This window comes from Peromyscus californicus, unplaced genomic scaffold (assembly GCF_007827085.1).
Source record: "Peromyscus californicus insignis strain IS unplaced genomic scaffold, ASM782708v3 Scaffold_19__1_contigs__length_69161282, whole genome shotgun sequence".
NCBI lineage: Eukaryota > Metazoa > Chordata > Mammalia > Rodentia > Cricetidae > Peromyscus > Peromyscus californicus.
The window spans coordinates 22,287,550-22,315,462 of record NW_026294491.1 but is presented as its reverse complement, the minus strand read 5'-3'; the positions used below and the strand labels follow the sequence as shown (position 1 = coordinate 22,315,462).

The following is a 27,913-nucleotide window of genomic DNA, read 5'->3' as shown; positions in this document are numbered from 1 at the left end:
AATTTCTGATGTTCAGGTCTAGGTGTTGGAGGAGGGCTAGGGCCTGGTGATGCTGTATTGCTATTCATTTTGTTGTATATGTTTCTGCCTTGACGTCTGCCCATCTCCTTGTGGTTCGTTCTTGGCCTTATCCGCACACTTGGTTCAGACAGACCAGTGTTCCAAAAGGGAAGTCAGTGTTGCAAAAGGGAAGTCCGGAGCAAGATGGGAGCTGGGGGCCGGCCTCTAAGTCTCAGGAAGAGGCTTGGGGCTCAGGTGGATCTCCACCATTCAAATTTTGCATTACAAGCAGCTGTGTTTTGTTTGGGGCATTTACTGTTACAGCTTTTCTTTAAAGCATAGGACTGTTTAACCGATCTTTTATTCTTCAAATGTCTAAGTCTCCTTTGTTATTTTGCTTTGCTTTGTTTTTGGGTTTTGTTGAAATGGGGTTTCACTCTGTAGCCTAACTGGCCTGGGACTGACTGTGTCACTTAGGCTGGCCTCATATCTGTGGGAATTCTCCTGCTTTAGCCTCTTCTGAGTATGAGGATTATTGGCGTTAAACATCATACCTGGCTTCCGCTTTTAAGACTTGATATATAGAAAGTAATTGTAAATTTTTGTCCTTTCTTCAACTTTAGGCCTCTATCAACACGTAACATGGAAATATTTATAGAGAACACAACGAAAATGTTGGGCTTAGTGGCACATACCTGTAAACTGAAAAACCAGGAAGCTGAGACAGGAGAATATTGAATTTGAGGCTAGTCTGGGCTGTACAATGAATGCCTGCCTCAGAATAACAAGATAAGTAAATGAATACATAACTAAAAAGTGAAAAACAGTTGTTTTTAATTTTGACGTCAAACCATCAGGTCAACAGAAGCTACAGAGAGTCTGTCCACTGCTTACAGAGTCATAGAACGGAAAGGAAGGATAAGGTGGCTCCAGTCTTAAAGCATTTCACAGTTTAACCTTGTGCGGTGAATTGATATATTGGCTTCATCTAGTTATGGTAGGTTAATACAATCAGCTTCTGGTTGTTTCTCCTTCCTTGTCCTAGATCTCTTGAGAGGTATTGGCATCATCATGAAGCACTGCCAAGATTATATGGCAAGTGTCTTATCACACCTTTAAAGATAGTCATGGCTCATAATATGGGCACAATGTATCAGTGCACTGTCAAGATACAAGGGGCTGTTAGGATTAAATAGTAAATAAATGGTAAAGTGAAAAGAGCTGTTTTTTTTTTTCATCCTATGTAACAAAGCTGCTTTACTTTTGGAGGGATTTATGTGACGTGTTTATGGTATATATGTGCAGAAGCCAGTGGAGGATGTCAGGTATCCTATTTTGCCACTCTCCAACTTATTCTTTTGAATAGATGTCAGGGTAGCTCACTGAATTTGCAGATAAATTGGTAGGGAAAAAAAACTGAGTGTTTCTCTTGTCTCTGCCCTACCCACTGACAGTCCTGGGATTACTGACAAATGCATGGCTATGCTTGGCTTTTTACATGGGTTCTGAAAATCTAAACTCTGTTCCTCACTCTTATGCAGCAAGGACTCCTACATATCAAGACATGTCCCCAGGGCACACCTCAACTTTTTCATGTATCTTGAAATTCAGAAGACATTCAAGGATCTTGTACAGTCTTTATGTCAGCCCCACTCCCATTACACAAACACACAGGCACACATACACACACAAATACACACACACACACACTTGTGTTCATACATACTTTTACACACCTGGTTTTTCAATCTGTCTTACGTTATATGGGAATTTATTCCCAAATAGAAGGACTTTATCTGGTATTATACATCTATTGAACTTTATGGCTTACATACCCATTCATATTTCTCTCAAATTTATAAATAAATTCTCCCCCCAAAAATGTTGCATGGATAATTGTTTAAATAGCCTTCCAGTTAAAAGCTTCCAATCAACTGATTGTCAACTGTCATTCTTTATATAGACCTGTTCTTTCATGAAAGTAAGAAATGCACCTGGTCCTGAATTTCCTGATTCATTAGGGTATGAGGTCTTGGCTGCCTCAGGCATATCAAGCAAGTTTACACACTTACAGTTCAATTAGCTGTAATATTTGACATCTGTTTCCACCACTGTGTCTGAGTAGAACATGTACAAAACATGTTGGCTCACAATTAATTTCAATAAAACATGTAATTTTTATTACATCTGCTCTCTCTCTCTGAATTAAAATCAGTTCTCTCTGTGCATGTCACATGAAACATTGGTCACTATCATAAAATTGTAAAATTTGACATCAATTTCAATGATAATGAAGGCTAATTATTGTATTTTTGACATCTGCCCTTTACATGCTGACCCTATTAATAGAATTTTGCTGGGTCTGCCTGCTTCATATTTATGCTCGACCTTAGCAGACAACCAACTATGACACTGCTTTGGGAACAACATTTGATCTTGTCTTTAATTCATGGCTTAGAGTCTTTCATCTCTTTGATCATCAAATGGGTTTTATTTAGTACTGTTTATTATATTTAATTTACTTGGCAAACAGCACATACTTTTATCTTTAGACTGGTGATACTGAGGTGAATAATAGCTTAATTTAGAGGAAGATGCTGAAGAACACTATAGATGATTTTACTGCTGTAATTTACATCCTCGTCACTGTGGGGTGTGTGCATACATATGCAGTCAGACACTCTTCTGAAAGAAAAGCAGCGGGTTGTGTTTGGTAGGATGAGACTCTTAAGCAGCATACCTTTCTCACCTCTATATGAACTGTCCTTGAACCTGTGCTTGCCATAGTTATTTTAAAGCCATTGTCTGAGTCAGTGTTCCATTGCTGTGAAGAGAACACCATGACCATGGCAACTCTAACAAGCAAAGAAAGCATTTGATTGGACACTTTCTTACAGTTTCAGAGGTTATTCCATTATCATCATGGCGGGGAGCATTGGAAGTGTGCAGGCAGACGTGGTGCTGGAGAATTAGCTGAGAGTTCTGCATCCTGATCTGTAGGCAGAGAAAGAGAGACTGGGCCCTGCATGGAATGTTGCAGCCTCAAAGCCTAACACCCAGTGACATATTTCCTCCAAGAGAGCCACACCTCCCAACCCTTCTAATCCTTTCAAATAGTGCCACTCCCCAGTGACTAAACCTTCAAATATGTGAGCCTATGGGGTTCATTCCAGTTCAAACTGCAGCATATCATTCTCTGGTCCGAAGGGCTTGTAGCCATATCATAATGCAAAAATGCATTCAGTCCAACTTCAAAATCCTGCATAGTTAATCACATTCTGAACACCCTTTAAGAAGTATAAAGTTCAAAGTCTCTTCTGAGACCAATGGCAACCTCTTAACTGTAATCCCCTGCAAAATCAAAATAAAAAAGCAGATCATGTACTTCCAATGTGCAATAGCACAGAACATACACTACTATTCCAAAAGGGATGGGGAGATTGCAGAGTGATGAAATTCTGAACCAAAGCAAGGCTGAAAAGCAGCAGCAGGGCAAACTCCAGATTCTATACCTTCATGTCTGTTGTCAAAGCACTCTTCAGATTTCCAACTCCTTTCAGCTTAGTTGACTCCAACTTACTTCTCTCTCTTGGGCTGGTTCTACACTTGGTCTGCAGCTTTCCTTGGCAGGTGTCATACAACTCTGGCGTCTCTAACATCTTGGGGTCTCCAACACAATGTAGGCTTTACCTTCACAGGTTCGCACATTGGTCTCTCTGGGCTTTCATGTAGGGACACCCCTGACACACCTGGCCTCAGCAGCTTCCCCAAATGCAGAGCAAAATTTCATAACCCCTTTTTGTATTCCTGAGTCTAAAGTCAGAATCACATGGTTGAAGCTGCTGAGTTCTGCTGCTTGATGGGGCTGTAACTTAGCCCTCTTATTCAATTACATTTGCATCAGCTTCACTCAATTCATTCAGTTTCATTGGCATACAATTCCCTTCACTATGTATCCTTTCCTTTAATTCCCTTTCACAAGTTGGAAGCTTAGCTGGGTGGGGTGAAGCATAAATCTAATTAACCTTATCAATAAAAACCAACAGTCAGATATTGAGGTAATAACCTGAAAGATCAGGGAAGCAGAGGAGCAGCTACCAGTGACTTCTTACCTCTCTGGATCCTCTGACCAAAAGGGCTAAGATCCTTTCTCCAACCCACCTTATCACTTCCTGTATCCACCTCCCATGTGCTTCTATGGTTGACTAGTGGTTAACTTCTGATCTCCAGGCAAGCTTTATTTGTCAGAACACACACACACACACACACACACACACACACACACACACACACACACAAAATATCAAACAACAGTGGGGTCTTGCCCTGAGGTCACCATTCTATTTATTCCATTTAGCATCAGGCTTTTCTTTAAACTTTTTATCTCCTTGAGCACTGGACTTAGCGGTATTTTCCTGCTATCTGTTTTTCTCCTCAAACTGTACATTTCGTATTTCTCCTTGCCCCACTTACTCTTTTTTATTATAGCTCTGCATAACATTGACTACTAATAATCACTTGGAAAAGTCAACACTAGGCTGTCCTAAAACCCCCTCTGCCAACACCATTAATCCAATACTCTTCAATTTAGCCTCAGGTAGATTTTTAGGACAAGAGCAAAAACCAATAACCTTCTTTGCCTAAATATTCTAAGTATGGTCTCTAGGCTGTTTACTAATATTTGTCTGCTGTGAAACTTCTTGAACTGGGCTCCAATAGTTCAAATTACCCTCTGCACCGTCTTCCAAGCTCCTATTAGGATGGTCCATTAAGCCTGGTTCAAAACCTCCAAGTACTTTTCTAGTCCAAACTCCCAAAGTCCTCAGTATTCTTCCAAAAAACCAGCATGGTCAGATCTATCCCCAAAATACCCCAGTCGCTGGTAACAACTTCTGTCTTAGTCACTGTTTTATTGCTGAGAAGAGACACCATGACCAAGGTAGCCCTTATAAAAGAAAGCATTTACTTGGGGCCTTGCTTACAGTCTCAGAGATTAATCCAGTATCATTGCTGGAGGGCACACAGGTGAAACTGGTGCAGGAGATGTAGCTGAGATTTCTTTACCCTGATCCATAGTCAGAAAGTGAAAATCTGAGCCTTTCAAGGGCTTTTGATACCTCAGAGCCCACATAGGGCTATACCTCCTAGTCCTGCTAATCCTTTCAAATAGTGCCACTCCCTGGTGACTAAATATTCAAATATACAAGCATATGGGGACCATTCTTATCCAAACCATCACAGAAATAAAGCTATTGTGTGTATATATGTATATGTATATATTCCTAAATACAATCTCCCAGTCTGTACAGTGTTACTTATATGCATGTTTTCAGGGCTGTAATAACAATTTTTAAAAAGAGGCCATGAATTTGAAAGAGAGCAAGGAAGGGTTTGGGGAGGATTTAGAGGAAGCTAAGGGGAGGGAAATACTATGTAATTACATTATAATCTCAGGAAAGCAAGGATGTAACAGCTAACAGTTTTGGGGATGTGTGTGTCTATGTGTATGTTCATGTGTGTAGGTTCTCATCTCATTGGTCTATTTTGTGAAAACACACACTGATACATCATTCTGAGGCCTGTTTCAAAGCAACACTAACATATATCCACTTAAGCTTATGAATATTTATATATATATATTTAATAACTCACTTGAGAGGTACAAGAATTTTATATGTGAATTTGAATATAGAATGGATACATAAGAATAGAAAGACATATAAAACCAAATTATAAGTGCTCAATCATGGGAATCATTACCATGTATCAACTTTCAATAAATGGATGGAAACACACATACAGACACACAAAACACCATGCACAATATACCTTTAGCACTCCAAACAATTTCATTTGTTAATAACATCATTTTTGGACAATCTGACTTTTACATGCTACATGAAATAAAGAGAGGGTAAATGAATGTCTGGTTCTTTGGTTATATTCATAACAGCATATCAACTGTACTTGTGAATCATAATTTTAGACAATTGAAACAATAGTCCACTCAGCAGCATTTCTTTCTGCCTAACCAATACATATCTGTTGTTTTCTGGAAGCACGTTTCAAATGTCTGTGGACCTCAGTTTTTCAGTAAGTGGCACAAGTAATAGAATATTATTGACTATTATTAAAGTTTCACATACACATGTGGAAAGATTTTATTCTCTTCAAAATGAAAATACCTGCATTATTACTGGTTTAATTGCTAATTTATATTCATTATTTAAATAAATTTGAATTTTAGACATGTAAAAACATTTAAAAAGGAAGATGGTATTATTTTGATTCCCAATGTTCAGAGATTAAACACTATCATTTTACGAACATCATTGTAGAGATTACTTTTATCAACACAAACCCACTATCTCAAAAAAAATCATATTTTCTGCTTTGCTTACCAATCATGTATTCAGGTCAAAATATATACAATTATTTCACCAAATACTTTAAAAATAATTTGGAAAGCTAATTCACTATTAAAGTGAAAAACCGACAAATTCCAGCCAATACAGAAATACATTTGAAAAGGTACTACTTTTCAGAGAAATATTAATCCCATTTTCTTTCCCATCTATCTTCTATAGCTAATATTTAATGTAATTCACATTGTGACTAGCTGCCTAGAAATAATTTTATTTAAATACAATCACAGTTTATATATATTCTCTCTGTGTTTTTTTTCTTAAAAATATATGCAAAGCAGATACAATTATGCTTGCCTTCAGCACCAGCACTTAGCAGGTTGAAATAGCAGGATCATGAGTAAAAAAACAGCCTGGACCACACAGTAAGACTCCATCAAAAATACAAAAACAAAATAATATGCAGTGTCATTTTACAGCAGGGGGTGAGTTCTAGTGTTCTGTGGAAGAGCAGGGTAAAATAATTAAAAAATAATGTATTACAGATCTGTGAAGGCAGGCATTTGGATATAGTCATCATAAGAAATTATATGCATTTAAGGTGTTGACAAGGTACATATCTATAGTTGATCTCTCTACGGTATAAATATGAACTAACACATCCCACTGTGCCTCAAAGACATGTACAAACAGATCAATGAAAAATTTTAAATTAATTTGAAGTTTAAATTGTTTATAGGAGCAGAATTTTTCTTCTTTTTTTTTTTTTTGTAGAAATATCCAGTTCATTGCCGACAAATGTTTAGATAAATTTTTACTGTGACAAATAAATTTGCCTAAGGCCATGCTTTTCATACAAGCAAGTATTTCTGAAAGACAGAATAGGCTGGGTTGCATCATGGATCCTCTTTGTGTGGTAACTTCTCATGGATGAGCTGGGTTGCCCTATAAAAAGTTGCCCAATTATTTTCCACTTCTTTCTTCACTCTTAGGAAAGCTTAGAAAAAAAATCCTTAAAATATTGCTAATCTGATGATCAAAATATGTCATTTTCTTGTTTCACTTGCATGAATTGCTTAAACAATAATTAATTGAAATTCTTACCACACATTCATAGGATGCATATTATGTTGTCAAGTATTTATGTAAATATTTTATGCTTTTTAAATTGTATTTCCCTTATTGACTTCTGAACCTGTTTGCACTTATGGATAATTTTTGATATATGTAAAATACTTGTGTTCTCTTGTACTTTCCTGCACTGTTTTTGAACACTGATCTCCATGCCACTCTAATTTTCTTACATGCATTGAACTTTGGCTCCCTGAAGTAGATAATCATTTTAGCCATTATTGATATTTCTCCCATTGTTTTAAAAAGATGACAAATTTCTACAGTTTAATTGATGACATGCTGTGTTTTTCTTCACTAATTTTGTTAATCTTCTTTACTCACCTTTCATATTACTTCTGTATATATGATAAATATATACTTATTATATATTAATATATATTAAAATTAGCCTAAGTTCAACATAGATCTTTTAGCTTAATAAATAAATTTAGTACAAGTTGGAGTTCATTTTCTAATATTGAGCCTTCCCACCCATAAATTTGATTTTTCTCACATTCATTCAACCCTTACTTTCCATAGTTAATTTAAAAGCGTATGAACATAGACACACATATCCATAATTTTTTGGCTCCTTAATAGATTTATATTAAGATGACATTTACAGTACTGGTTGCAGTACTATAAAAGTGAATTTTTATTAAAACATTACTTTTGATTCCAGCAGATATAAAAAATTTATTCTCCCCATGATCTTTCTGTATCATGCAAAGCTGCTAAGCCATTGGTAGTAAGAACATACTTTCAGATAATCTCGCATAGAGGAACCGTTAGCTCCCTGGGAATAAAAATCATTGCTTCATCTTTCTTTAACATATTTATAGTTATCATATATTTTTAGGTTCATTTAAAATGACTAAATCCCTGTCTGAAATATAGGTCAACTTCAGTAATCATGGAGCACTTAAGGTTTACAATGTTGACACTTTATTTTTTGTGAATACATATGCTTGTGGGGAAGGAGTTGAATATGCAGTGGAGTGCTGATTTCTTCAGGAGTGAAGAGACATTAGACATAGTGGAGTTGGAATCACAGGCAGCTGTGAGCTTTCCCAGGACTGGACTTGTGTCCTCTGAACTTATGTCCTCATAATCACTCTCTCTCCAGCACAAGTATTGATATTGTTAATATTTGCTGTGACTCTGTGTGTGTGTGTGTGTGTGTGTGTGTGTGTGTGTGTGTGTGTGTGTGTGTGTGTTAGTGTATGTTAGATTAGGTTCACCTAAATGGCATGTTCTGGCCTTGAGTTCATATCCTCCTTCCTTCTCTGGTCTCCTAAATGCTGGGATACAGGTGTATTTCTACATGTTTGGCTTAACTTTGACTATTGACCATCATACTTACTCTAAGTCTGTTCAGTTCAGTCTAGCTTTAATAATTGCAGTTTTGACATTTGCCAAATGCTTTTCTAAAACATGAACTCTAGACAAGTTTTATAGTTTTGTGAGCAAATCATGGAGTAAATTAATTGTCTTTCTCAGTTTTCATAGTTATGTTCAGTTCCCTAATATTTTATTCATAAATTTGTGTTCAAGTTAATATCAAAATGCCATGCATATCTGCTCCCCTGTCTAATTTCTATGGAACCTTGTTATCAATTGCACATGAAGGAAAGAAAAATGGCTGAAATGAAAGGGGGCCTAGAAATAAAGTCAATCTCTTCTTCATCTTGTACAAGAATAACCAAATATAGACAAGTAAGTGGTTACATTAGCAAACTGTTAGAGGATTGTGTGATTCAGCATTCATAAAATTTGGGAGACATCTTGAAAAACAATGTTCAAGGGAATTCGAAGTTCCTTTGTGTGCTGGCTAGTTTTATGTCAACTTGGCACAAGCTATCGTCATCTGAGAGACTGGGATCTCTCTCAATTGAGAAACTGCCTCTCTAATAATGATCGGTATAGAAACCAGCCTGTTGTGGGTGGTCCAGTGCTGGGCTGTTATCCCTGCGTTCTACAGGAAAGCAGGCTGTGCAAGCCATGGGGAGAAAGCCAGTAAGTAGCATTCCTCCACGGCCTCTGTATCAGCTCCTGCCTCCAGGTTCCTGACTACCTTTGACGATGCACAATTGTGGAAGGATAAGCCAAATAAACCCTTTCCTCCTCAAGTTTCTTCATAGTGTTTTGTCATAGCAACAGTAACCCTAAGACACTTGGTGATAACTTATCTCCATGAGATCCTTGGCAATTCATCTCTTTGACATTATCTTCCTTTTGTCACTCCAGTCTGTAGTTTTAGAGACTGAGGCCTTTTCACACCCACTCCAAAAGAGCATACTTCTTAAGATTCACTTCTCAGGTTGGCATGACAGCCCTGTAGGCAAAGGCACTAAGCCTGAGGACCTGAGTTGATCTCCCTGAATCCACCAGGAGGAAGGAAAGAAATGACTCTCACAGGTTTTCCTCTGTCCTCCACAGGCATGCCTTGAGACACGTGTGCCCCTCCCTAGGGACAAATTAAATCAATAAATAAGTAAAGTGTAAAAAAAAAAAAAAAGGATTCATTCCACTGTTACTGATTTTTCTTATTTCACTGGCATTTCCCAGAGTGCCTCATAGTTACATAATCAATATTTATTACTTGGCAAAATGATTACCTGAACTTTGCCAATTATGTTGATAGAAAAATTCTATAGGTTAAATATTATACAAAACTCAATTTGTACTTTTTTCTTTTTAATTACTGCCGGGGCAGCTTAACAGTACTAAAACAGTGAAGGGATTGAAGGGCTGACCTGTTTCGCCAGAGGTGACTTGAGGCCTGTAATGAGGTATTACAGATCCCCTTCTGCACTTGCAGATTCAGCGATAGGCCCCTGAACTTGGGTTTCTTAGCAGCAAAGGATGCACTCTATTCTGAAAGGACCCTGAAGTTCCTGAATTGTGGATGGGTTCACCATGCCTCTTGCATCTGATACACCCACCAGCATTTGGCCACCACCAGACTGGGTCATTTGAAGAGTTATTTTCTTTGATTAGAAATAAATAAATTTAGAGCTAAATTGGGGGCTGTTCATTAGTTCTCAATTTGATGGCATGAGTGAAAGTAAAACTTGAAAGAAGCCACCCTGCAAGTCTTGTTAACTAAGAAAGCCAGACTAGAGGAAAGGTCTGTAGTGTTTCCTTGAATTCCAGCTGTCCAATTAAGCATTGTAGACCATTGCAGGGAATTTCAGAGGAAAATTTCATTCTTGGCTCTCTCTTGCCCTGAATTTCTTGTGTCATCTTTTCCCTCCAGGACTCATTTTTTTCCTCTCTGTTTCTTCATCTGAGAAGATGGCATAGTTTTAAGCATACCAGCTGCATGTATCCATTTATGTACTTTTTCATAGAAAAGCTGTTTATTGTTTGGATACCAAATGTCATGTAGCAGACAGTGGAGGAAACAGTGAGCAAATAATGTAAGAGAGATTCTGTCCCTTAGAAAACAGGGACAATTGTTACTCATCCGATAAACACATTGCCAGGTGTGTTCAAGGTCAGCCTAATCTACATAGCCAGTTCCAGGCCAGCCAGAGAAACATAGTGAGAACCTATCTGAACATACACACACACACACACACACACACACACACACAAAAAAAAAAAAAAAAAAAAAAAAAAAAAAAAAAAAAAAAAAAACCTAAAAATCCCAACAAAACAAACAAAACCCCACAAAACAAAACAAAAAAGCAAAAAAGCAAACAGAAAAAAAAAAACAAACCAACACAAAACAACAACAAAACCCAAGCAAATAAAAAAAAATGATACTCAGTGAGTGTGACTTTGTAAGCTGATAATTATGTTCCAAAGGAAAGACCTACCTTAGGAGATTTAGGAGATGGGATATACCCAAAAAACAAAACAAACTTGCCAAGGCAACACTTGTGAGCGAAGATCTGATGGACAGTGATTAGCAGATCTAAGTGATTCAAGGGAAGCAGTGAAGGAGAAAGAGATCACCATCAACTAGTAAGAAAACAGACACAGATGTCTCATGGCAGGACGTACTGGCGTCTATAATGGGCTTCACTAGCTAAACTAGGGTGTAGAAGACTGCAAAGGAATCTTGGTCTGGACGACACACAGACTTCTTTTTTTCTAACTTTATAAACTTTATCATTAACAAAAATAAAAAATACCTTACCTGGGACTAGAAAGATGGGCCAGTGGTTAAGAGCACTGACTGCTCTTCCAGAGGACCCAGGTTCAATTCCCAGCATTCATATGGCCCCTCACAACTGTCTGTAACCCCAGTTCTAAGGAATATCATGCCTTCTTTTGGCCATTGTGGATACTGCACACATGTGATGAACACATACATGCAGGCAAAACATTCATACATATAAAAAAATAAATAAATTTCAAAAAATTTAAAAAAAAAAGGTACAAATAACCAAAAGCATCACACAACAAAATTAACCAGACTTAATAAGTCAGGGAACTTTTATATAATAAGGAGCATTTAGGAAAGAATCTTTAGAAATTGATATTACATTTTACACTTGCAGTATCAACTATATTTTCTGCACTGGTCTACCATCAAAAACAAATAAACAAAGATCAATGACAGAATTAGAACTGGAAAATGATAAGCTTTCTATCCTCTTTCACAACACATGTTGATTGCCTGAATTCAGTCCTTCCTCATTCCTTTATATTAATCTTCCTTGTTCTATGTTCTTTGTGCTATATTGTACCCATATGAACATTTATTATATACAAGCCTATAGGAAAGAAGATATGGTATAGGAATGAGGAAATGATATTGGGGAAATCATTTAAAAATATTGGATATCAGCTGCAATACATTTTTTATATATATTATATTTTTATATGTTTGAGAAAATAGATGAATGACATATGTAGACACTCACATATATTAAAAAAGCATAGTTGCTTACAAAAACAGTAACATTTGATGTAAGTGTGTGTGTGTGTGTGTGTGTGTGTGTGTGTGTGTGTGTGTGTGTGTGTGTGTATTGACCAGGCAACTTATTGCTGTCTACTTTGAGTCACGAGGCCCTGGGACTACCTTGCCCTTTACCTCTGGGACCGTCATTTCAGCCAAACACCCTAAGAATTAATAATATAACTGTGTGGCTGAACGAATGGGTACTCCTAAAGGTTGCTAAATTACCTCTAAGCTTGATACACAGTAACATTCATTGCAGTCATCTCTCCTGGTGTTCATGATGTCATAGCATTGATTTCTAGTATGGCTTACCTACTCTATATGTGGTGCCCCTGAAAAAGTATTCTCCTCTCATTAAATAATAAATATTTACCTTTACCAACTATTATTCTTCAGATAATAATAGTCCTTCTTTAATCACATCCAATTATAATTGATAAATTGGTGAATTCTTAATTAACATAACTGTACTTATATAGCACAATATGCCAACTCAAAATTTAACTATTCAATCTAACTCTCACTGTCTCCCCCAATAAAAAAAAAATAAAAAGCAATAACAATAAAAACCAAAAATCTTTCAGCATTCTTCCTGTTAGGGATTTAGCCAATGACTTTGAACTTTGGATAGTTAATGTTTCCAAGAGCTCTCAGAGCTTTTGTCTTTCTTTCTGGCTCATTGCAAGCTTTTGTGAAATTTCATTCCTTCTAAAATAGGAAGGAAACCCAAATCTGCCTCCTGACTTCCAAGGGCTAAATCTTGATAAGCTCAGAGAATGTATCCAGTCAGGCTGATGTCAATAAAGAAAACTCACTCTAATTCCACACAACCTTTGTTTCATTACATTCTTCCTCCATAGTTGGAAAAAATGGTACTTACTTTTAATGTTCATAACACTAAAGAATATAATTATTAAATATATATCTATATGACACCGTGATTTATAAACAAAATGATTCAAATCTAGCTGAATAAAGATAAGATTGCTTTTCTTTATTCACAGGAACCAAATAACACTACTTTTAGGATAATTTGCTTGGCAGAAGATTAGAGACAAAGAACTTTTTCTTTACCTGCTCTCCATCTGATAGGTAGCTAAGTGAAGTTAGGAAGAATGATATATGCAGGTAAAGCAGAGGTATCTATTCTAAAAATGGAGGTCTGAGTAGATCTATACCCCAGGACTTGTGGTATTAATATGGTTTTGAAACAAGATGTGAGGAATGCCTTTCAAACAGAATTATCACCGTTCAAGTTAATGTGAAAAAAAATAGTAAATTAGTTTCTTCAAGGACTCAATGCTTTTCTGTACTCAGTGTATCAAATGTTCTAATAAGCACTGAGGGGTTACTAAAGCAGACGTTTACAAACACATTTACTCATATTTACAAGAACTGACACACATGCTTTTTAAAAATATGTATGTGAGACTAGGACAGATTGTCCATGTAAGACTAAGTCAGAAATTTGGCCAGAAGGCCCCCCTTCTATATTCATGATCACGGTTGTTCATCATTGTTAAACCCAATGATGTTAGTGCACTGTTGGTGCACAGGTTTTTTTAGGTCAGCACTGAGAATCGGGGTTCTCTGGTTTCACAACAGAAAATTACTTTGGCTTGCTTGGGTAGGAAAATGGGGACCTTATTGGAAGATGGGTGGTTCACATCTGTAAAGTCAAATTGAAAAGTTGAGGATCGTCAGAAATCAGAACTACTCTAGTAGGAAGTGATGGGTATGCCGAGCCTAGGAACAAGGGATGATTAGGAGACTGACTTGACAGTCACAACCAGATGGCACCACTGGCTTAGAGGAAGGGATAATATTTCTACCAAAGTGCCCCAGAATGTTGTCACTACAAGGAAGTATTGACTCCAAGTGGATGGCTGGAAATTTTCCTTACACTGATTTTGTTGTTTCTTTAATATTTTTTTCTATCATACTATTATAGACTTTCAGCCCGTTATACTAATCTTCAGGAAGAAGTACATGTCCAAGCAAATGAAAATCAACCAAGGTCTAGTGGGTGTATATATGGATACTGTTGTCCTTGGTGTGTGTGTGTGTGTGTGTGTGTGTGTGTGTGTGTGTGTGTGTGTTCTTTTGTGGAGCTAGTACATCAAAGCCACCTGGGCGTTGATTTTAAAACTTCAGTACCACATCCTTTAGATCTCTCAGTTAATGTATTGAGATACCTTTGCAGAAATAAACTAGACTTTTGGACAGCTATCTACTTTTCATTCTATTATTTTTATTTCCCTTATCCCACCAATTGAGTATTATTGCTACTACACTTTTTTATGAGTCCAACATTATATTATTTATGATACTTGGCATTCATTGAGAGAAGCTTCCATTTCCTTATAAAAAAGAATGCCATAATTTCATAATTTTGGGCTGTCGTGCTAGGGGAATAGAATTTAGTTCAACACTAAATTTTCTGTCCCCAGAAGTGTTTACACAGGAGTTAAATGACCATCTGCCAGAGGAAGATATGCATGAAAATGAAACAGTGACCTTTCTCCCCCATGGAGAGCTAGGCTCCATGGTGCTGTGATGAGATGTTATAATTAGCTGTGGGGATTATAGATCCTCAATGAGTGTGGTACAGTGGAGATCTCACCAAACATCCAAATGTAGCTCATGCTCTTGAAAAAGGGTAGAACAGGCAAAGACTTGTACAGGAAATTCTTGGTGACAGAATGAATGATGGATGACACATAGCACTTCCATTTCAGTTGTCTGAGGATGGCTATAGCGAGACTTCAGGTGAAATGATATCAGAATGTTAAGTCATGGCATTCTCTGCTATTACTTTAAAGATAAACACTCTCTGCCATATTACAGCATAGTGACTATCAAACACAAAGTTAGTCTGTAGAACAGTACACTTATTTAGGGGTCACAGAGAAAATTTATGATTTCCAAATACCGTTGTATAGCTATTTCTATTTCTTGACATGGGTGAGGCAGTCCTTGGTTTGGAAGGGGCAGAACCAGCACAGGTATAGGCTTCTGGAAGAAAAGGTTCCATGACAGGAATTTCTCATGATGGACCAGTGGTTAAGTAGTGAAGGTTGCCATATTTACTGTCAACTATTAGGACAGATACAATATCCAGCTAATAACGAGTATGATAAGAGCACACCAGTTGGTGCATAGAACTTGAGCTGGGAGCTAGGGTGAAAAGACTATCAGTAGGATCATTGAGATCAGGAATTGACTGGCCAGGCTTTGATGTCAGCACTGATGTTTTTGTAGAATGCACGGATCTTCTAGATCATATGGCATTGTAAGATCAGAGAAGCCTATAGGGCTTCAAATGTGACCTACATCATAGATATCAGAGGGTCTGCTAAGAAGTGGAGAGGCCAGACAGAGGGATACGGATAGAAAACTTCAGTCAGCTCTCAGTGACATGCCAACATGTCCCTGCCTGAAGGTGTTTTGGAAGATTATTGGATAGAATTTTTGTAATTATTTTAATGATATAATTAATCCCTTTTTGGTATAGAAGAGTATTTTATCATAGCCTTTTCTCTTTAATGGATATGTGATCTTACCCAATATCTTAGTTTTTTTGTTGTTGTTGTTGTTTATTTTAGGTAACATGGACTCTGCTTTTCTTAGCTCTGTTATTTCAGTACAAAAGTGTCTGTGAATAGCACACATGAACACCTGGTTCAAAGGCTGCATCCTTTGGTCTGTGTGAGCTGTGTCTGCCTTGTTCATTTTTCCTGTGTGGACAGTAGAGTACAGCAATGAGATAAGAGGTTACAATCGTGATAACTAAAGTGAGCCAACCAACTGCTGTGCAGGCTCACTGGTGACTTTTTCCTTCCTTTCAACCTGCTTTAATGCGTCCTTCTGACTTTAGGTAGGGCTTACACACTATTCTACCCCATCACTAAGTGAGTTCCATCTGGCTCCATGGCTTGATTTTTGTACTTTTCTTGGGTTAGGGATTTCATTAAATTTCTTTGAGCACCTAAGGCTTAAATTTATAACATTGCCGAGAGCTTGAAAGTTCTTTTGTTTCTCCCAGTAGCTGAGAGACAAAATGATGGGGATTCGTACATGCTCAGAGATATTAGATATTATAATAGAATTGGATATTAGACCTTCTCTGTGCAGTGTCTCATTTAATTGCCCTAGCACCCTACTGAGTTAGGTACCCTCATGTTTTTCATAGGTAACAAAACAGAATCAGAGAACTTAATATCTTTCCCGTATTCAGAAGAAATACCTGGAGTCCCCAGTTTTCCTTAGAGAAGAGAAAATTTCTTTGGGAATGTGACAGATAATGAAACTTTACTCTGATTTGTGAAACACAGTCAAAGTTAGATAAACAAGGATGTCAGATGTCAAAATACCTCAGACGACTTTTACAAGATATTTTATGTGCATGCTGTTTTCTCTGACAAGCAGGGAGTCACATTTATACTGTGCTTGTTTTCCTGAATAGGCACACGGAACTAATTATTATTGGAAGAAATCTGGCTTTCATTCACACATTGATGTGATTTTGGAAAACATATTCTGAGTCATTCAAATTCAAATTGTAAAAAGATTTTAGTTTTACCACCAAACCTTTCTTCTTTGTCATAGAATATTACCATGAATTAACCATGTTTGACAAACTCATGCAAAAACCTAATAGTTTTAGAAACACTTTTGATTACATAGAAAGTTGAGTTGACATAGGACAGTAGGGATGATGTTCATATATAATTCCCATCTGTCTGTCTATTGATCTGTCTGTCTATTGATCTATTTTTCTATCTATCTATCTATCTATCTATCTATCTATCTATCTATCTATCTATCTATCTATCATCTATCTACCTACCTATTCAGTGAACAAATGAAGATAAAAATGATCTCATAATCTTTATCTCAGTAGACACACTAAATATAAATCAACTTCCAGTTGTTTAGTATAGTCATTGAAGAGTCTTGTAAAAGTTAACTCTACTAATATAAACATAAAGCATTTTGAGATAATGATCCTTGTTATGCATCCATATAATTGTTTGTTTAATAGCATAAAGGCCCGCAAATGTCCAGACAAGACTATCCACTGTTGTAAATATTATTTTTAAAGGTGTGTTACATTTGTTTGTGCTACAGAATATTATTTTAACTGTGTAAAGGTGTGTTACTTTTGTTTATGCTTCATTTGTCTAATGATGTAAAGATGTGTGTTTAATTATGAAAAGATGTGTTTCAGGCAAGGTGAAACAAATGCAATACATCTTTTCATAATTAAATATATTAGAATGACCAATAGCTAGGCAGAGAGAGGGATAGGAAGGGCTGCCAGGCAGTGGTAGAGAACTTGCCTAGTAATCACCAGACCCTGCCTTTGGCCCTCAGCATCAGGAAAAAAAAGGAGGAAGGAAGAGAATGTCTTCATAGCATCAATTTTCTGTAAATTGAAGCTTCAGATTAATTAGCGCCCTTCTAATTTATCTAGAAAATTCTACAAAATGTTCACATTTTTAACTTTAATCAGTGCTCAAATTTGCAAAAGTTTTGCTATCAGTGAATGAGGTTTGGGAGGTGGGATAGGGGCATAGAAACCATTACCCTTTTCAAACAATTCACGAATGCACTAATTATGTGTCAGATATGAAAGCTGAGGTATTGTGACCTTCAAGCCAACAAAAGGTCTTTTCAAGTAAGCCATTTTCATGTACGTTAATAAATTGAACAACGCCTCTCCACAGCTAAATAATGTATGTCTGCTATTTTGTCATATGTAAGAGCAAACCAGGAGGTGTTTCACCACTCCCAGATGTCAGAAAAAGCAAGACATATATCCATTCAAATTTCAATTCATAGTCTTGAAAGTGTGGCCCAAAGATTCTTGCTGCTTATTTGCCATTCCTACAATCCTTGACTCTGAATTCATTTTGTATTTTATCACAAGAGCTACAAGGTGTTAGCATGTGTGTGTGTGTGTGTGTGTGTGTGTGTGTGTGTGTGTCACACACACACACACACACACACACATATATATATATATATATATATATATATATATATATGTATACTAGTGGACAATCTGTAAAATCTCTAAGAAATCATTTTTTGAGGTGGTAAAAAGTGTTTCCTTGCATTGACAGAGACAGTGAATTTTTTTTATAGATCAAAAAGTACTCCATCATCCAGTTGAGATGGCTTAGAGTAAAGGCATCAAACCTGGAGCTCTGAGAGCTGTCCCCACATTCCCATGGTGGAAAGAGAAAACCAGCTGCCATAAGCTGTCCTCTTACTTCCACATGTACACTATGGTACTTGCTCTCCTGCGTGCATGTGCACCCCTCCCCTCTTCACTGAAGTTTTAGAAAAGAAAAATAATGCTTTTCTTTAGAAACTCCCATGATGTTAGCAAGAAGAATTTTAGATAAACTGGGGTTCAAAGGAAGGGAAACTAATTCCACACCCTTTCTCAAAGCTGTATAATGAGATAAGGAATCTGTAAAATTCCAAGATTAGGTAATGGCTATTATGGTAATTATTTAAAAGAACACCCATTTCAGTGGAAGAGTGCATAAGTTTCAAAAGCAGTGGTACAAAATAGATTTGGGTGTCACTAATACTTGAATTAAATTGGCTGCCAGAATGTCAGATAGTGTTCATTAAGATACAGTAGAAAATCAAGAGCAGGAAATAATATTTAATTATCTAATGTTTGTCCAGCTTGGGATCGCAGCATATTTGATGTTGAATAAAACATGAATAAGATACAGCTATGCTTAATGCAACTTAAGTGTGCATAATAGACCTCTGGGAAATAATAAAACAATTACAATCTTAAAATAAACCACAATCAAAGGAGATTCCAAGAACCTATTAGCATGCAATCCATAGATAAACTTTACCCAGTCCCCTAAGAATGTCTTATTATGGGTTAGATGTTGATAACAAGAAACTATGTAAGGCTTACTGATTTATTCACCAGCATTTCCTCTTTATGTTGACTCCCTGAGGCTCTCTTTTGTTATTTATTTCAATAGTTTCTCTGAACGATTTTATGAAGGAGATATCAGTGGTATTTATAAAACTGTTGCTTGACATTGCATTTTCGGTAAATGTGTGCATGCTCTTCTTTTCCATGGCAGCAAACATTTCTGTTTTTCCTCAGTGATCTGAACTGATTGCCATTGTTTTGAATTTATTACAGGTGGCAAACCTTGCCTGTTCCATGTCAACAAATGAAGATGGGATTAAAATCGTCAGAATTGCCGCAAATCACCTGGAAACCCTGTGTCCACAGGTAGAGCAACTAAGTCAATGTCTTCTATACAGTTATGCTTGATTCTTCATACCTAATTGAGATATATTAGAATATTTGTTATAAACAGGGAGTAGCAAGTTGTTCTCAGATCAGGGCCTATTCTTAACTTAGGAAATAGCTCCTGTAGCTAATTGAGATGATCCTGTGAGATTTGACACAAGTTTGCATTAAACATCTTCCAGCTGTCTAAGCACCATTGAAAATGGGCACATTCAATCCGGGTAATTAACCTTAAGACCTGACTCATGCTGCTAAATCCCTTTCACCTCTACTTAAGAAACAAAGAAAAGCAGGCTTATTTTGTAGATTTCTAAGGGAAAAAATAGTTCTGTACTATAAATCTTAAGATATTATAAGATGAATGGGTATTTTTAGTGAAAGGCATTTATTTTACAGATGAGAAAATTTGATATTAGACAAATTAAATTTTATAGATGCTTATTTTAAATCAGTAGTTCTTTCTGTCAGTAAAACAAGATGCTGATAAACCTTTAATAGACGTTCCAGAAAACCTCACTGCAAGGTTTTACTATTACAAACCGTGTAAAGTGTTTATTTTGATAAGGGTTGTTGCTTTAGAAATTTAGATGGTAGTTCTTGGTGGTGGCGGTGACCTGTAATTTCAACACTCCCGTGTATGAGGTTCAGAAGTGTGAGGTTACCATGCCTGAGCTATAGGGAAAGACAGTGTCCAAATACAATCCAACCAATACCAACCCAACCAAGAAACCAAAGAAGATATGACTAGTTCAAACTATTTACTGTTCAGTAGTTTCTTAAAATCCAATGAACAACATAGTTTTATGGAATTATTTTAGATCACTAGTTTCCTTGACGTCATGGATCAGAATCGATAGTAAGGCAAATATTAATTATTAAGCACACCTAAAAAACAGAAAAAGCTGTGCATATGCACTTCTATTGAGATCACAACCGGTGAAAGGGAAACTTGTTAAATGCTTGATTTGTCTTATTGACAATTTCATTTCTAATACTATTGAGGGAAGAGTCAAGGTGTCTGTTTCTTTGGAATTAATGTCAAGTAACAAAAAAGAAGGCGTGACTAGCCAGCCAGCAGCAGTGGTCTTCCAACTGATAATCAGTTTTCTATAGGAGCCATTGTGGAGAACCATTTTGCAGCAAGGTCTCTAAAGTTGTTGAACCCATTGAATGAACATCAGCTGTTTACATGGGTTCTCGTGTCTGACTGGTGGCCAGCACTTGATTCTTTGGCTTTATGGAGTCTCTTTTTAGTATAAAGACTGTTAAGTATGTTATTGGATCTAACTGTCTATTTCTTGATTATTGGGGAGAATGTGCTTTTCCCCACAGGTCTGAGTAGTTAGCATTCTAATTTTGTAACTTGCCTATATCCTTTGCTCACTTTTAAGGGGGAAAAGACTTAAAATTAATATTCTTAGATATTTTCTTTGAATATAATGTATTAAGATCATAACCACACTCTAATCAATTTCCAACTCCTCTTGGACTCCTACTATATCCTGTTCCCAACTACATTATTATTTCCTCCCCCTCTTCTTTCTCTTCCTTTCCTCTTGAGTCTTGTGTGTAGTGCATGTGTGTGGATGGGTGTAACTTCATCCTATGAACCATGAACAACCTACTATGAACTATCACCAAAGAAAATTGACTTTTCCTCTCTCTGTAGCCATCACCTGCTAAAAGCTCCTCAGTCAGGAGTGGGGCTTGGTGAACCTACCTCATACATGTTGGGGTATTGACTGAGTCAGTCTTATGAAGGGCTTATGAAGGCAACCACACCTTCAGGGAGTTTATGAGTATCCTAGTTCTGCAGTGTCCAGAAGACATGGCTTTTCCACATTCCTCTCCAACTGCTGGCTCTTAGAATCTTCTAACCACTTTTTCTACAATGTCCCCTGAGTCACTGGGAGGGCATGTCCCAGTTATTGCCAAGCACAGTCACTTATGCTCCTCAGTTTGACACATTGTGAGTCTCTGTATTAAGCACCACCCATTACATTAAGAAACTTCTCTGGTGAGAGGTGAAGGATGTAAGGATTTACAGTAATAAAGGTATAAGTATATATTTAGAGGGTTGACTTTGATACTATATCACTTTCTTTGCTGTTTTGCTCAATTAGAGTATATCTATTGTACATGGTGTTGTATCTCATAAGAATATTTTCAGATAAGTGTGTATTGTACTTTGACCCCATTACCCCAGGGCTTTCTATGACTTCCTTTATTTCCTTTCCAAGTCCTATTGGTCTCCTTAATTTCCCTAGACAGTTTCACATCTACTTTCCTATATTATATGCATACATGATTTTATGTCTCAACAGAGAATTTAGAGTTCCCAAATGAAAAAAAAAACACATGTAATGTTTGTCCTTCTGAGTCTGAATTAACTCACTTAGTGTGATATTATCCAATTGCATCCATTTTATGCAAATGACATAGTTTTATTCTTCTTTATTGCTCAGTAAAATTCTATTGTGTTTTTGTATACATACATTTATACACACACGTCTACATATACCTGTATTTATATGTAAATAAAATGGTTGTTTTCATTTTCTCCCGTTTCATAAAATTTTCAGGAATAACTCACAAATGTCATAAAAGTCATGTGATAATTTTCAAATAAAATGTTAAAACACTTGAGATTTATTCTGTAGTATAATTAAGTTATTGAATCTTTCTCTCAACCAGCATATTTTATATACATAGTATATAAATATATATATAATATATATGTTTATATATACACACATCCCCTTAATCACATTTATATATCCTTTATGGATCCTTTGAATTTGTATTATTTATTTTAAAATTCCACAATTAAAAACAATCTTTAATATGCTGATGGCCTCCAAAATTTATTAGGCCAATCAAACCTTTCCTTAAAGAGTAGATTTACATATTTGAATTTTTATAGGTCTCTGTATTTTGTAACCTAGAAAGTATACAATGTTTAAGATACCCAAAATGGGATTCCACATCCCTCCATGCCTTCTTCATCTGTTTTTTCTTGGTTCAGTTGATGATACACCCACTTGTTTACTTCAGTGAGAAGTTTGTGTACGTGGGGAAGGATTTACTCTTTCAGCAAATACTCATTGAATCACTACTATGTGGAAAGCCCTGCCTGTATATTTGGAGAGAAAATGTCTAATAAGTTATTCCCTGAACTCAGTGGAAAGGCGTATCTAAGGCTGTTCAATCAATATTTATTCAGCATATAAGGGGATGGTAGGTTTCTAACATGGCAGAAAGACATTCCATGTTGATAAAGAGTAGAGAGCCTTTTGTTAACATGTTGTGAAAGTTTGCTTAATATCAGGCATCATATTGGTTGATAAGATAAAGATGCCATTAGTTTTGGTTATATCTGATTAATATAAATATACTAATTAAATGCTGATTAGAGTAGATATGTTAATTACTGATGAGACATTGGCTAATTATCAGCTGTTACATACTCTTTACCTCATTTATGTCAATGAATCATTAGTAATTTGAGTAAAATTCTGGATTTATCTGAGGCAGGGTCACATTGTGTAGGGCTGCCAGGACTGGAGTTTGCTTTGTAAACCTTCTGGCCCCAAAGTTGTAGTGATCCTCCTGCTTCTGCCTCCCAAATGATGGGGATTACAGATATGTGGCACCATGCCCAGCCTGGATTAGTTAGCTTATAAGAGGATAAAGGAAATGTATTAGCTGAAACAAGTCTTTTCCAAAATCTTAATGTTATAGAATATGAATTAAAATTAATTATGAAATACAATAGGTATAAATATTGAATCATCGGTACCAGTTACTGTAAATCTAATTGAACAGCGATGGAATGGAATAGACAGGTGTTGGAAAAAAGTCCAGAAATGGAGTTGTGTGAGAATTCTGAGCACTGGTGAGAAAACAAGAGTCTTATGACCTCAGTTTCTTTAAAACACTGAACTGTTCTCTGAATGCATTTTCATGATCTTCCCAGGTGTATCGGATAGGAGGAAAGGAGTGAGTTAATTTCAGCTATTGTTACTCATATGCCTATATGGAAAGGCATGTTTTTGCCAAATGTGGCTTGTCCTTGTGACTGAATGCCTTACTCATGTGATTATACCCTCAGAGTATAAATTGTCTGATGCTCTGAATAAAGTTTGCTATTACATGAGCCTTTAATCTGCCTCTCCCAGGTTCATGCCACCAACTAGAGTGGTAAACATACAGGAACTAAAACAATCCCAACTCTCAGAAACACTAGATAGTAGTTGTTTCAAAGTAAATCAACAGCGTAGGAGGCTTTTAAAAAAAACTAATATGATTTAACATGTTTTAATCAAAGAATAAGTTCTAAAAGGATCCCCAAGCTTCTCTGAATTTCAAATTGATTTTTAGAATATTTTATGTTTTTATGCATATTTGTATTTCGACAGCATATGTATCTGTACATCACACACATGCTTGAGACCAAAGGAAAGTATTGGAGACCCTGGAACTAGAGTTACAGATGGCTGTGAGCTACCACATGGGAGCTTAGAATAGAACCTTGGTCCTCTAGAAAAGCAGCAATTTCTCTTAACTACTGAATCATTTCTGAAGTTCCTGAAGTTGACTTTTAAAACTAGATATTATATACTTTGCTTATACTATGCATCCTGGAATTTGAAATTAGTATGCCTGAAGTATAATCCATTTTTTGTGTAGTTTTATAGCTTTGTACTTTGACAATATCTATTAGAATACAAAAGTCACATAGCATTTTGACATTAACACAGCTACTGGATATTCATGAATACACACACACACACACACACACACACACACACACACATATAAATATATATATATATATATATGTTTACAAAATGTATGAGTACATTTTAACACCAAATATTGCATATTGAATAATCCCAGACCCAAACTAAATGTCTGTCATCACTGAATTAAGAAGTAAATCAGCTTACCTGGAGGTTAGTTGCTTGTTTACTTGTTTGGAGATCTTCCATTCAAAAGACAAAACTATTAAAAAAAATAGGTAAGTTGATTCTGGAGTGAGTGGGGATTAACCCTAAGGGGGAAGAGATGACAGTGTGACACTTTGTTCCTATTTGCTAAGTCTGGTTGAATTCACCTTGGACTCAACATATTAAATCCTTCTCTTTCCCATGGTGCTTAAACTACTATAACTAAAATGTTTTGTTACAGGTGACTTGCTTTAGAGGAGGATTGTCACTTGCAGCATGTTTAGCAGACAGTGTCTGAAATAGTGACATGTCTTGAAACTGAGTTCTATGTAAATCTCATGAAAGCAACAGAAAAATATTCAGCCAAGAAAACATAAGCATTAGAGACACATGTTCACTGTCATCAAGTCTTCAAAGGGCTCTAAAGTGAAAGACTGTTTCTGACAGGCCCCGAGGCGCACAGCTGCAGCCTATGAGAATATAGAGGGAGACACATTTCAACCAACTTAGAGACAAGACTGATAACGGGGTCATTCTGACTTAAGTTTAACTAAAGACGGAGGTCTTGATTCATAGAAATCATAGACATTTGGCTAAGGTAGATGACTACTTGACCATGTGACCATGCAGAATGCACAAGCCTAGAGGATTTCCAATACTCTGTTTCTGAGATCCCATGGAGGAGCAGCCTTTCATATAGAGGGCGGAAATATGATCTGGATGATAGGAATGCTGAGGTACTATATGTTTGAACAATTATACCTGAACTAGTCTAAGCATAAAAGGGCAAAGTATCTTTAGGTTTCAACTGTTTTGTTTTTGAAAAATCTATTACTAGTTTCTAAAATTATTTATGTGTGTTTCAGGAGGGGGTTGTGCATATGGGTGTGGTGCTTAAGGAGGCCAAGATAGAGTGTCAGATCTGTAGAACTGGAGTAATAAGAGATAGTGACCCATCTGACTCTAGAAGAGTGGTATGTACTCTTAACCACTGAGCCATCTCTCCATACTCCAATAATTTTATTTTTAACAATAACTTGGAGGAATATATATATATATAGAGAGATATAGATGTAGATATAGATATAGATATTCCCCATTCCCCTTCATTCTGTGGTGGTTATGAAAACTCCATTTTCTTTTTTTTTTTTTAAGAAAATTTTTTCATTCATTTTACACACCAACCAATGATACCCTTCTTCTCTACTTCCACTCCCCCAGCCTCCCCCTCCCAACTCATCCCCCACTCCCCCCAACAAGAAGTCAAGGCCTCCCATGGGAAGGCATATCCAGTAGAGACAAGTCCAAGCCCTTCCCCTTGCCTCAAGGCTACTGGAGGTGTCCCATTAGAGGTAGTGGGCTCCAAAAAGTCCGCTCATGCACCAGGAATGGATTCTGATCCTACCACCAGGGGTCCCCCAAGGAGATCAAGCTACACAGTTCTCTTGCCATGCCAAGGGCCTAGTCCAGTCCCATGCAGGCTCAATAGCCATTGATCCACTTTCATGTGTCTTATTAGGACTTCTATCACTTTGATTAGAAAATGAAGTTTTCTGGTACAAGTTGGTTTGGTCATCTCTACAGGTTTCCCCTAATTTGGTTTGGTCATCTCTGCAGGTTTTCCCATCAAGATCTTGATGCACTTGCTCGTAGAATCCCTCCTCTCTCTCTTTGACTGGACTCCTAGAGCCTCTGCTGGTGTTTGGCTGTGGATCTCTGCATCTGCTTCCATCAGTCACTGGAGAAAAGCTCTTTGATGACAGTTAGGGTATTCACCAGTTTGATCACTGGGGCAAGCCAATTCAATTCAGGCACTCTCTCCACTATTTCTAGTAGTCCAAGCTGGGGTCATCCTTGGGGATTCCTGGCAACTTCCCTAGCACTGGGTTTCTCTCTATCCCCATGATATCTCCCTCTCTCATGGTATCACTTTCATTGCTTTCCCACTCCATCTCTATTCCAACTTGACCATCCCATTCCTGTATGTTCTCATCCCCCATCCCCTACCCTTCATTGCCAACTACTCATCCCCAGCTTACTCATGGAGATCTCATCAATTTCCCCTTCCCATGTGTCCCTCATTGGGTCTTCCTTGTTAGCTAGCTTCTCTGGAATTGTGGGTTTTAGTCTGGCTATCCTTTGCTTTACATCTAGTATCCACTTATGAGTAGCTACATACCATGTTTGTCCTTCTGAATCTGGGTTACCTCACTCAGGATGATATTTTCTAGTTCCATCCATTTGCCTGCAAATTTCATGTTGTCATTGTTTTTTCTCTGCTGAGTAGTTCTCCATTGTGTATACGTACCACATTCTCTTAATCCATTCTTCAGTTGAGGGGCATCTAGGTTGTTTCCAGGTTTGGCTATTAAAATAATGCTGTTATGAACATAGCTGAGCATATGTCCCTGTGGTATGATTGAGCATTCCTTGGGTATATGCCCAAGAGTGGTATAGCTGTGTCTTGAGGAAGATTGATTCTCAGTTTTCTGAGGAACTGCCATACTGATTTCCAAAGTGACTGTACAAATTTGTACTCCCACCAACAATGGAGGAGTGTTCCCCTTGTTCCACATCCTCTCCAACATAAGCTATCTGCAGTGCTTTTGATCTTAGCCATTCTGACAGGTGTAAGATGGTATCTCAGAGTTGTTTTGATTTGTATCTCCCTGATGACTAAGGATGCTGAGCAATTCCATAAATGTCTTTTGGCCATTTGATATTCTTCCTTTGATAATTCACTGTTTAGCTCTGTAGTCCATTTTTTAATTGGAATGTTCGTTATTTTGATGTCTAGTTTCTTGAGTTTTTTATATATTTTGGAGATCAGCCCTCTGTCAGATGTGGGGTTGGTGAAAATCTTTTCCTATTCTGTAGGCTGTCGTTTTATCTTATTTACTGTGTCCTTTGCCTTACAGAAGCTTCTCAGTTTCAGGAGGTCCCATTTATTAATTGTTGCTCTCAGTGTCTGTGCTACTGGTGTTATACTTAGGAAGTGGTCTCCTGTGCCAAAACACTCCATTTTTCTAATCAAAGTGATAGAAATCCCAATAAGACACATCATTTGCTGACATGCCCATCATGAGAAGTGATTGGGGTTACCTACCTTTAGTAGACAGGATAGTTTCATTGAAAAAGGAGCTAATTTTGATTAGGCTGTAATGTGTGGATATATATATATATATATATATTTTTTTTTTTCTGAATATATACATATATATATATAGAGATGTGTATACACAAACACACACATACACACACACACACA

At 36.9% G+C, this 27,913-nt stretch overlaps 1 protein-coding gene across 4 annotated transcripts in view; it reads left to right on the top strand.

Moving 5' to 3' along the window:
* Ctnna3 (catenin alpha 3) overlaps positions 1-27,913 on the top strand; it is a 1,464,870-nt gene that overhangs the window by 895,771 nt on the left and 541,186 nt on the right. For all 4 annotated transcript variants that reach the window (XM_052744818.1, XM_052744817.1, XM_052744819.1 and 1 more), the window contains one exon: positions 19,583-19,675. In XM_052744818.1, coding sequence (XP_052600778.1) covers positions 19,583-19,675 — 93 coding nt within the window. The remainder of the gene's footprint in view (positions 1-19,582; positions 19,676-27,913) is intronic.